The sequence below is a fragment of the Elephantulus edwardii genome, unplaced genomic scaffold, assembly GCF_000299155.1.
Source record: "Elephantulus edwardii isolate Elephantulus edwardi_28Jun2011 unplaced genomic scaffold, EleEdw1.0 scaffold00141, whole genome shotgun sequence".
Lineage (NCBI taxonomy): Eukaryota > Metazoa > Chordata > Mammalia > Macroscelidea > Macroscelididae > Elephantulus > Elephantulus edwardii.
In genome coordinates, this window is record NW_006399891.1 from 8,243,813 (window position 1) to 8,256,004 (window position 12,192).

The 12,192-nt window shown below is 39.7% G+C and overlaps 1 protein-coding gene across 2 annotated transcripts in view; it reads left to right on the forward strand.

The window, feature by feature from the left end:
• The first annotated feature begins 339 nt into the window (after window positions 1–339).
• LOC102845747 (mediator of RNA polymerase II transcription subunit 27-like) overlaps window positions 340–12,192 on the forward strand; it is a 308,803-nt gene continuing 296,950 nt past the window's right edge. For both annotated transcript variants that reach the window (XM_006894415.1, XM_006894416.1), the window contains exons 1-2: window positions 340–564; window positions 2,444–2,588. In XM_006894415.1, coding sequence (XP_006894477.1) covers window positions 362–564; window positions 2,444–2,588 — 348 coding nt within the window. In that variant the 5' untranslated portion in view covers window positions 340–361. The remainder of the gene's footprint in view (window positions 565–2,443; window positions 2,589–12,192) is intronic.

A 12,192-nucleotide genomic window follows, 5' to 3' on the forward strand; every position in this document is an offset into this window, starting at 1 on the left:
GCTCTTCTGGCAGTCCATGGGCTATTCAGTCCTATTCTGCAACACCACAATTCAAAGGCAAAGATTCTTCTGCTGCCATCCTTATTCATCTCTAGCATAGCAAGTGATTGGAAAGACCCTGGCTTGAATCAGGCATACCTTGATATTTATTATTATTTTTTTAAATTTTACATTGGTGCACCTTAATCTCTAGTAGTTTAAATGAAAGCTTGCTTTTTCTGTCGAGCAACTCTAACCACCTGAACCGCGCCACCTCGCATGCACTGCATTTCCCATAAGTCCTCACGGCTATACGTCATCAGTGAGCGCCGATTTTTGCTAGTGCAGTCTGATTTTGGAAGCCTGTTGTGGCGGCGGCATCATGGCGGACGTGCTTAGTGTTGGAGTGAACCTGGATGCCTTTGCGCAAGCTATTAGCGCCATCCAGGCGCTGCGCTCCAGCGTGAGTAGGGTGTTTGATTGCCTGAAAGATGGCATGCGGAACAAGGAGACTCTGGAGGGCCGGGAGAAGGCCTTCATTGCGCACTTCCAGGACAACTTACATTCGGTCAACCGGGACCTCAAGTAGGTACCGGGTAAAGGGGTCCGACTCCGCGCGTCTTTCCAGTTAGGGATTGTTTTCTGATTCCCTTGTTTTCCATCCTTTTCCCGTTCTCTGTAAACCTCTGTCTGCCCTTAGAGATACCTCATCCTCCACCCCCGCTTTCTCGTCTCTTCTCTTGGCCTCTCAATCTGGCTGTCTCCAGCCCCTTGGACCCCGTCTGTCATCCTCACGAGGAGGCCGACTGTTGCTATAAACTCCCAGTTCTCATTTAGCTTTTCATTTATCTATCATCAGTGCTCACCGTGTCAGATCAAACAAGACTGATAGGATCCAGCATGACCTGATCAACGTGGCCCTAGTTAATTAATTCACTAACATACATGGATCTGAGTCTTCATTAGTTCTATCCTCGACCCTTCCCGAATGTTAAAACAGGTCGTGAACTGTTATTTGTGCCTCTTCCCCTAGCCTTTCCCTCCTAGCTGCTCCTGACCCGTTTATTCTGTTTAATCTCACACTTAGCCAGTTTAATCACCTATGCTCACCTCTTCCCATCTGTTCCCACACAGTATGCATTTGTGATCCTTTAGGATTAAAGATTATGCATTTCCTTCCCTGTCTTACAGCTCACTTTCCTAATTTATGCTTTATAAATGTTGTTGTAAGGATTGAACGAGAGGATATTTGTAAAATGCCTTGCACATAGTAGGCACACTATAATGGGGCTGGTCTTTCCTAAGAGTTTAGAACGTCAGGGTTTTTCCCCTTGTACTTATCAGAACTGACTTAAGCAGAACAAGGTATTTGGTGAGCATACTAAGATTTCTTGAGTGGTTGAATCTATCCTACACCCCCTGTACTTGATCTCCTTAGAAACCAGATGGAAGAAGGAGGTAGGATGGAGGAGGCGGCTGTGGCCAATGATGAGTGCCTCTTTTTGCTCCCCCCCTTAAGTAGCTACATTTTTTTTTGTTGTTGTTGCTGTTGGGAGAAAGCCAGGGAATCATACACTCCCCACCCTCAACTCCTACTTCTACTTGCTGTTTTGTGGAGCAGTGCCAATTAATACTCTACTTGCTGGAGGAAATGCACTGTCCTCTTCTATTTTGTTTCTGCTTTCTGTATGATTTTCTAACCTTTCACCATCATAGAAAGTTTAAGATATTCACATCACCTTCTTTGCCTTCTTAAATCATTGCACAGTTGTACTGAGAGTGACTATTTTGTTCCAAAATTAATGAGATTTGAATGCTGTTCTTACAGAAGCTTCTCTAGTTGGCAGTTTGAGGCTAACCCTCTGAATGTGCCCTTGGAATGTGATTTTCCTGTTGGGACTTCTTTTATCAAGCTTTGGTACTTATTGTGCTAGAAGAAAATGTTTGACACGCCCACTCCATGGTATCTTACCGTTCTTTTTATTTTATCTCTTTTTTGTTTTGCTAAGTTTTGCCATCTATAAAGCATCATGTACAAATTTTCCCTCTGTAGATGATAAATAATCATAGTATATTCAGGTATTTGCTGTTCTGCCAGATATAATGATCTGCACAAAAGTCTGAAAACCATCTCCATGAGAAGCAGTTCTCTGCTACCTTTCAACATTCAAGAAAGTCCCCATTCTTCTGCAGAGAATTATTGGAGTTGTTAATTCCTCATGTTAGGAGTTATGCTATTGATTCCACTGCTATTTATTTTCTTCTTCTTTGGAATTATTCCAGAAAGTTCTGCTTTAAATTAATCTCCCAGTTACAGGTTTTTTGGATTGACCTGGATCTATTCAACTTTGCAAAAAATTATTCTCTTTAAGTGACTTCTTGAGGAACAATCATTGACAGTAGTAGGTGACTTTTCTATGGTGCTTTAGTGGACTCAGGCTTATTTACTTTGTTTACTTTTCAGTGAGCTGGAACGTCTGAGCAATTTGGTAGGCAAGCCGTCTGAGAACCATCCTCTCCATAACAGTGGACTCCTAAGCCTAGACCCTGTGCAGGACAAAACTCCTCTCTATAGTCAACTCCTTCAAGCCTATAAATGGTCTAACAAGGTAAGGGAGACATTAGAAAATAAAAAAGAGCCTTGGTGATACATTAGGTAAGAGTTTGGTTGTTAACCAGAGTGTTAGCAGTTTTAACCCACCAGTACTCTTGAGGAGAATGAGGTAGTATTCTATTTCTATAAAAATTATAGCTTTGGAAATGTGCACCAGTTCTAGTCTGTCCTTATTGGATTTCTATGAGTTGATTTGATGGCAGGGGGAGTGGGAACATAAGAAAACCTACCTTTCTCATAATCTAAGTTGCAGAAACTGAAGGTGCTATCTTAGAGTCTTCTGAAGTCTTCGAGGATTACTAATGATGCATTTTTGTTGTGTTCCATGGAGGTAGAGCTGACCCATAGCTGACCGACTTTCAGGTTTTCAAAGGCAGTAAATTGCATGAGAGCAGATGGACCATCGTTCTCTCAAAGGAGCAGCTGATGGATTCAAACTGTGTACCTTTGCAGTGCAGGAGAAGGATGGGCAATCTCCTGTGCAATTTACAACCTCTGAAAGCCTGTTGGGGGGTCAGCTATGGGTCACTTCCCACTCAGTGGTTCTCAACAACAACAATAAGAAGCCACCGGAGTTCTCTGATGGTGATACATATAGATACTTAACATTTCTAAAAATTCCAAGTTGAGAGTGGGAGCGCACGGTGTAGTTTGTGTATTTTTTCTGAGGAAGGGTTTGTCACTTTAATTATATTCTCAGAAAAATCTATGACTTTCTTAAGAACTGGCAGAAGAAATGTTTAGCCACTCCCATTGTTGATGTGTGTATTATCATTTCCCCTGTTAGTTGATAGAAGAGCATCACAAGAATATTGCTTGTTAGATTACTCTTTAATGACTATCTAATTACTTTAGATGCCATCTGAGGGAGATTCTTAACACGCTTCACAGAGTTTAATATTCATGTTTTATTCAGCCGGCAAGCCTGTGTGGCATAGACCCTAGGACAGCTGTACAAGGAAAACTAAACTGTAGTCTAAAAATAACAGCAACAATTAGGCTCGTAAGCTGGAAACAGTTTATTTACCCACAAGTTTCTTTTGTTTGGGTCCTGTGGGTTGTGCGTGTTTGCTTTTTCTGTTGATGAGGAGCCAGAATAGAAGCCTGGGAGGATGTTGGAAGCTTTTCTCAATACTGTCTCCCTAGAGATACTAATTTTTACAGTTACCGGTGTGAACTTCTTTGCCCTCTCCAAATATCCATAATCTTTCCCGCCTTTCAGTGGTCCTTCCCCTTTCAGTTCTTGAATGATAGGTGAGCCTTGATAGTTATTTTGGTGTGCATAATTTCTTTCTTTAATTTTTGTGTGTGGGGTTTTTTTTTGTTTTTTGTTTCATTGGAACTCTTGGAATCTGAGATCTAGGGATTTACTATGGAACACTTGAAGCTCATATGCATACCTTCATATTAGACACATTTCCTCCCAAATTCCAAGCTACTTGTGGCTAACCCAGGATGATCTAGGTAAGAGGGGAAAAAGACTTCACTGGTTCACTGAACTAAGTAAGGGAGTTTCTTGTATGAAGTTCAGCTCATAAAAATCAAGGTATTCAGACAGGCAGCAATCTGTCACTATCTTGTTGCCTTTAGACCTGCTTTCTTCTCTGTAGGCCTGGTGCTCGCTACATGATAGAAAAGAGAGCCCCTGGCTACTGTCGGCTTGGCTTATGTGATACTTAAACCTGGTAATCTTGTAGTGTCTAGTTTAGGCCCTAAGAAGGACTCTGGCTCTGCTTGCTAGGTGTTTCAGAGATGGAGAATTGAATCCTGGAGGAGGAATTCTCTCATGACTATCTCTAATCATATGATTATTCTAATCACTAGAGTTCTTCTGTTCATGAGCTCTTGTGGGTAAGGTATTGTGCTGCCAGCCCAGAGGCACATGGTTTGAGTCTGCCACCTGCTCTGAGGGGAGTAGATAGACCTTATCTGGTTAAATTTATATCTTCTGAAAACCTAGTGGAGGGTCAGCTGTGGGCTTCCAACAAGATGACACATAACAACAGTCACCTACGGGAAAGGAGGACTCCTTGGAGAGAGATCCTGAAAGAAGGGGATGCAGGGTAGTAGAGAAAATTCTACATATCTATTGCAGTGGCCACTGCTAGATTGACTCAGCCATACACAAATAGCTCTGTTCTCCCAGGGATGTCCAGTTTGAATTGACCTTACTTGTTGTCAGGGACACTTTTGATCATTTCAGCTTATTTTCCCTGGGAAGGACCTGCTGAGTGGTATGATTTATTTCTGGTTATTCATTGTGTAGAAGTTTTGTTTTTTGGCTATTGGACAAGAAAGCTGTGCTGATAGATTATGTGGGTAGGGGTGTTCTTGGAATAGGCTTAGAGTGACAAAGACTTTTCAGTAGTGGGAAGATGTAGGTTGGTCTTGAAACCACAAATGACTGTTTCAGTTGAAGTGATGACACTTTTCCTTTTGGGTGAAAGTGGTTTTACTTTTTTTTTTTATTTTTACTTTTAAAATTTTTTGATTATTAAAATTGAAGCCCCTGTTTTTGAACCCCTTCATCAGCTTCAAGGTGGATAAGAGGAAATTTCTTTAAGGAAAAGAAATATTACATATGTGGAGTTTCTTGCATTGAAAAGCTTCTGATTAAAAATACACTTTAGAAATACAATTTAGAAATTAATTTTAGGTGATCACTCCCTCCCACATGCACATCGTGAAGGGATTAGGAGACAGTAGGCATGTCATTGTGTGGTGAAGTTAAGCGGGTATGAAATGTTTTAAACCAGCTCTCTGGTACTGCCAAGCAGGGAGGTAGTTTTGGGCTACATGTATCATTGACCAAAGAGAATGCTGAGGTGATCATTTAGTTCAACCTGATGTTTTAGAGCCAAGCCGACTGAGGCATGGTGAACCAGCCCACTCAAGACTTCCCAGCTTAACAGACATTTGGATTTCTTAATTTACCCAACCAAAATGAAACCCGCTGCTGTCAAGTGGATTTTTACTTATAGGGACCACAGGGCAGAGTGAAATTGCCAGCGCTGTGAATCTTTACGGGCACAGATAGCATGTTTTTCTCCTGTGGAGCCACTGGTGGTTTTAAAGGCTCTCTTTTCAGATAGCAGCCTAATGCTTTAACCACCTTGCCACTACAGTGCTTTGTTTGAATTGAGTTTATTACCAGTGTTTTGTTTTGCTTTTTTTAAATTTCATTACTTCCTCCAAAACATAAGGCTTTAATCCTTTTTGGTTTATGGCTTTGATAATGTCCCACCTTTAACCTTAATATTTGGAAGAATTGGTGCATTCATGAATCTGTATACGTTTTACTAGTTTATAATGGCTTATTGAAGGATAGAGTTGATAAATGGGTCCTCAAACTGTTGCGCAAGGCAGACATCACTAATCAGCCATGGCACTCTGTCCTACTGAGGCCTTGAATTGGCTTAGATCCCTCTCAACTCAATGTCCTGGAGTTGGAGGCAACCACTGCTAGTTCAAAGATGGACTGCAGGTGAAGGATGTATTTTGTCATAGTAAATCAGATCCTGTTTAACTAATTTTTATTTATATTGTGCCTTACTCTAGAAAGGATCTAAGATGGGTTATAAAAATACATAAAACCCAGGAAAGAAAAGTAGGGGGGGGGTAAAAGGAAGAGGGAAAAGGATAAGAGTGCAACATGTACGTTTATTTAATAAAACAAAAAAAAGCCCCAAGATATAAACCAATTTTCTAATTTCCAGTTAGTGAAATGGAAGAAGCAAACAATTCTATCTGTTTATCTGGCCTCTTCTACAAATAAAAAGAGCTTTTTAATTGCTGAGGCTTTCGTCATTCATCATTTTACCCTCAGAGTTTAAATCAGTAAGTGCATTCATATATTAAGTGAAGTTTAGGGTAAGTTACCAGTGTCAGCTTTACATGCTGGCGGCTAAGATTTGACAGAAGTATGTGAAAGGCTTTGATACCAACTGTTATTTGATGAACTTTGTGTTTTATGTGCTCTTGGCCATAGAAAAGTCTCATTCATGCCTAATGACTAATTATTTTCTTTAGGGTATTTTGTAATTTTTGTGAAGTCAGTTGGAATATTAATTACATGGTAGTTGGCATAATTGTTAGAATAACAGTTAAAAATTAATCTAATCTAATGAAATGATGTCAAATTGCTGTGAGCAGCACTTTTTCTCGGCTGAATTGGAGAAAGAATTTAGCTTTTAAGTATTATTCACCTACAGATAATTGTTCTGTGGAAGGATGACAAGCTCTCTTGACTAGGGCAAAAAAATAATTGGCATCAATGCTGTCTCTTCTTGCTGTAAAAAAGACTGTGTAGATTCTATATCTGGTTTTTTATGTTCAGATACTCTGAAAGTTAGACTGAACTTATTCTGAAGGTCCCCTTCTTAGGATCCTTTGCTGAAGGTTTCCAGCATGCTGTCATTTGACTTTTATTTCTGCCTTTAATTTATCTTCATTTGTTTGCTGTGGAAGGTTACTTGTGTAGTTGCCTGGGAAAGCAGATTGAGACAGACTTGAGCTTTTTCTGGTGGTGTCTGTAGCAACAAAGATCCTGAGATGTCATGTCACGTTCATTTCTCCCTACACTCTTAATTTTTCACTTTCATTAAAGAACAACTTTATTTTATAAGAATATTCATTGGGAAAGTGTGAAGATATTTTCTTTGTTCTACCTTCCTGAATCATTCCATCAGAATCTGCTTGTTAAATAGCTTTGTTACTGAAACGTTCCTATCTCTCAAATTCATCTTTGAAGGCACTCTTTCAGTTTTTGTTTTATGGAGTTAATGGGATGGAAATTGTTTTAAATTGGTCCCCTTTAGGGACCTTATGCTCTTTGGAAGGATATTTAGATTCTAGTTATGTTGTTAGGTGCCGTTGAGTCAAGTACAACTCATAATGACCCTGTAAACAACAAATCTGAATCCTTTCCTGTCCTTTGCCATCATCAGCTTTGCAACACGTGAGCCTATGCTGAAGTTACTGTGTCAATCCACCTTGTCCAAGGTCTTCCTTTACTTTGCTGACCCTTCACTTTTCTAAGCATGGTGTCCCTCTCCAAGGAATAACCTCTCCTAGCAAGATGCCCAAAGTGTGTGAGATGAAGCTATGTCATCTTTACCTTCAAGGAACGCTCTGGCTACACTTTGTCCAAGACCTACCTATTTTTCTAGTTCATGGGATATTCAGTACTCTTCACCACCACTACAGCTCAAAGACATTAATTCTTCTTCATCCTTATTCATTGCACGGCTCTTAGATGCATAGCAAGTGATGGAAAAGACCATAGCCTAAATCAGCTACACCTTTGTTTTCAAACTGACGTCATTGCTCTCCAGAAATTTGACGAGGTCCCTGACAGTAGACTTGCCCAGTACAGTACGTTTCTTGATCTCCTGACTGCTGGTACCACGTGTGTTGATTGTGGATCCAAGTAAGAGGAAATTGTTGACTATTTTAGTCTTTTCTCCATCTATCATGATACTGCTTATCAGTCTCCTGGTGAGGTTTTTGTCTTCTTGATGTTGAGATGCAGTCCCTAGTGAAGGCTGTAGTCTTTGATCTCTGCAGTGAGAGTAGACACTAGACCATAACCCCAGAGAGAGATGCTTGTCCCTGCTGAGGGTCCTCAGCACCTAGGTGCGCTGCGTTCAACTAAAATTTATTGAATAAAGGAAAGAATACATAAAATCTTTTTCTATTGAATTTACAATTCCTGTTGTGGTTGTTTATATTTTTGATGAGGTGTAATAAGAACATTTCCATTTTTTGCTGTTACTGAGAAATCTAGTTATGATGTTTGTGGAAGGCAGAAAATGTAGAGATCACACAGTGGAAACCACAGCTAGATTTCAGAAGGGCAGCTTGAAAGGACAGGGTGAAGCAGTTTGGTGAACTGATGAGAAGCTCTATTGAGGACCCAGATTAGCAGCTTATGTACATTGTTTGTCACCCACTGTGTCCTTCCTAAGTCAGCTAATGCCTCGGACATTGCTGGGACTTGGTTCAAGCCTTGAAGTTTATTAAGTTAGGCTAATTTAAGCTTCTGTGCTTGATGTCAGGTGTTCTGTGGCAGCTGTTGTTTTGGCAGTATCGTGAAAACTATGAAGAAGACAGTCACTTCTGCCAAGTCTCTTAGGGATTATCCCGCATTGTGAATTATCAGTAACAAATTTCAATTCCTGGGTTTTTCCTTACTGTTAGGTTCACTGTTGAGTCATTCTCTTAGAGTTGGTTGATGTGTTCATGGAAAACAAAGCAATTTGGAATATAATGAACAAATAAAATCTACATCAAGAAAAATCACCTGATATTACCCAAAACGTAATAATTTTAGGGTCAGGCACTGGGTTGTTTTTAGGTGCCACGGTCCTAAGGATCATTGTGAGGTTTGAGCTTTTTGTTGAAAACACTGTATGAATCTGTCTCATTGAGAGACTTCCTCTTCTTTGGTGATCTTTTGCTTTGCCAAGCCTAATGTCCTTGTCTTCCAGAACATGCCCAAAGTAAGTGAGCAAAGTTTCTTCATCCTTGCTTCTAAAGAAGTACAGCTGCCTTTCTTTAAAGACAGATTTGTCTGTTCTTCTGGCAGTCTGTGATGAATTTAATATTCTTCACCAACACCAAAATATAAAACTGGTAGTAGTTTTTTGATCTTCCTTATACATTGTCCAGCTTTCACATGTGTAGGAGATAACCCTGGCTTGGGTCAGGTGCATCTTAATCTTCAAGTTGACATCTTTGCTTTTTTAATACTTTTAAGAGATTTTTTTTTTGCCTTTATAGATGTTTACCAATATAGTACTTTGATTTCTTGACTGCTTCTTCCATGGATCCATATAAAATGAAATCCTTGATAATTTCAGTATTTTCTCCATTTGTCTTGATGTTGCTTATTAGTTTAGTTGTAAATTTTGTTTTTCTATTAATGTGTAGTCTGTACTATAAGACAAAGACTATAGTTTTTTATCTTTATTCAGAAGTGCCTAAAGTCCTCTTCACTTTCAGTAAGTAATGTTGTATTATCTGCATATTACAGCTTATTACAGAGTTTCTTCAGTGTCTTGAAAAAGTGAAGAAACCTTTTGAACATCGCTTCCTTCTTATGCAAAATGGAGATAATAATAGCATTTATATTAGAGTATTAAAGAGGATTAAGTGATCTACCCAGTGAGTGGATTCTGACTCATGATGACCTTCCTTTGCATTTCTGGGGATACTGCTTCTTTTTCTCCCATGGAATCACTTGTCGATTTGAACTGCTGACCTTTAGGTTGGCATCCCAGTGCATAAAGCACTATGCCACTAGTGAAGTAATGCATGTAAAATGTTTAGTAGAATAACTCACACAGGAAGTGCTAATGAATTGGTAGTTTGGTGAGGGAGATGGATAACCTCATGGTTAGTAACTCTGGGGATTTGGCCAGACATGTGTGTTGTTGTTAGGTGCCATTGAGTTGAATACAATTCATGGAGACCTGGGAACAGCAGACCTGAACCCTGTCCTATCTTGTGCCAGCCTCACAATCCCTGACGTACTCGAGTCCGTTGTTGCAGTCACTGTCAGTTCATCTCTGAGTCTTCCTCTCTTTTGCTAAGTCTCCGTCTTTCTAAGCATGATGTCCTTTTCTAAGGAGAAGCTTCTCCTGGCAACATGAAGAAATGATGCCTTTGCATTTTGATGCTGGAGAATATGGAATATACCATGACCTGCCAAAAAGAACCACTAAATATGTCTTGAAGAAAGTGCTGCCAGTGTGCTCCTTGGAGGCAAAGATGACAAAGCTTTGCCTCTCATATTTTGAATATGTGCTAGGAGACATGCATGAGATAGAAGATGTGAGGAGCTAGTCCTTGGAAGAGGGCATCATACCTAGGATGGTGGGGGAGAGGTCAGCAAAGGAGAGTAAGACCCTCATCAAGATGGAGTGTCACAGTGACTGTCACAGTGACTCAAGAATATCAGAGATGATGAGGCTGGCATAGGATAGGGCAGGGTTCAGATCTGCTGTTCAGTGGGTCACTGAGTTATAGTCAACTCGACAGCGTGCAACAACAAATAAAGGAAAGATGAGCAGTCTCCTGTCTGTGATTTACAGTCTCTGAAAACATACTGTTGGGTCATCTATGAGCCAGTTCTGACTTGATGGTACATGACAACAGCAAAGAAAAGACAAGGAGCCCTGGTCTTGGTGTATGACTACCTGACTGTTAACCAAAAAGTTGGTGGCTCTATGGGTAAAAGACCACATAGGGTCACTATTTATTTTTCACATTGAGTGAAAATTGACTCAGTGGCACCTACCAACTGTAATATTGAGGCAAGGTGCAGGTTCAGGAGGAAACCATGGGGGAGAAAGGAGTGCAGAGCAGGGTGTGAGAAGAAGTACCTGTTGTCCAATGGAGACATCTGTCCTGTCAAAATAAACAACTCAGGACACCACTGACAGATAGTTGTGCCGGTTTAATAGACAGCGTGCAATTGGGTAGCACATCATTTACTCAGTAAGTGAGTGCTATGATTTATCATGATTCTAAACTATAGAGTTATTTATCATAAATTTTTGGTTTAAATTTATGACAGATTGACAATTATGTGGTTTGTTATATAATTACAAGGCAGTATCTGTGAGTCATGGTTACAATACTGGTGAAGTTTTAAAACAGGATATAGTACTGTTTTCTGAAAGAATACATTTCAGCTTAAGACTTAAGGAATAATTCAGCCAGTTTAGCAGTAGTCTCTGATGGCCTGATCACCTAGAGTCAATTAATTATGTGAAATAAACTACCTACTTCTAAAAGTTATCTCTTGTTTGAAGCAGTTGGATTCTGGAAGGTCTAGAAATTACAGTTTAAAGCACAGCTGTAATTTTTATTTTATTTAAAATGTGTTGTAGTGCATTACTTTCTAACATTGAACACAGTGATCTTTAGTGTTGTGAGCAAAACCTAATTATTGTTTTTTCATAGTCCAGACTGAGGTAGGTTGATCTCATTTTCTTTCCTGTAAAGGCCCATTCTCTCCATACATACAGTTTGGATGGCTTCTGTAGTCTTCTTACAAGGAAAAAAAATATTGTAGGCTAGTATAGGAAACTATTATTTTTAACATTTCTTTAGGAAAATGTTTGAACACAGAAGCCAATTTAAAAACAAGCATTTGGACTATATCCAGTTTGTAAATTAGGTGCTTCCTACCAGCAGGGCTCAGGAGTTGGTCTCTTTTGGTCTGAATCTTCATTACTTTCATAGCAACTTTTAAATTTTGACCAGGTTTCTTTAAAAAACTTCTCTGTGCCTCATCCTCCTTGTCAGTAAAATATGGGTAATAATAATTTCTACTTTCTAGGGTTAAGGACATTGAAAAAGAGCCCTGTGGCTTAGTGATTAAAGCATTTGACTGCTAATCAAAAGATGAGAGGCTCAAATCCATGTGGCAGTTTGCGTCTGTACAGATTTACAGAGAGATTTCCACAGCGTTCTAGTCTTAACGGGTTCCAGTGAGTTGGAATCAACTTGACAGCCTTGGGTTGTGAGCATTAATACCTCAGGCATCTTCTTAACAATGCCCAGCATGTACTGATAACCTTTAGTGAGGTAGT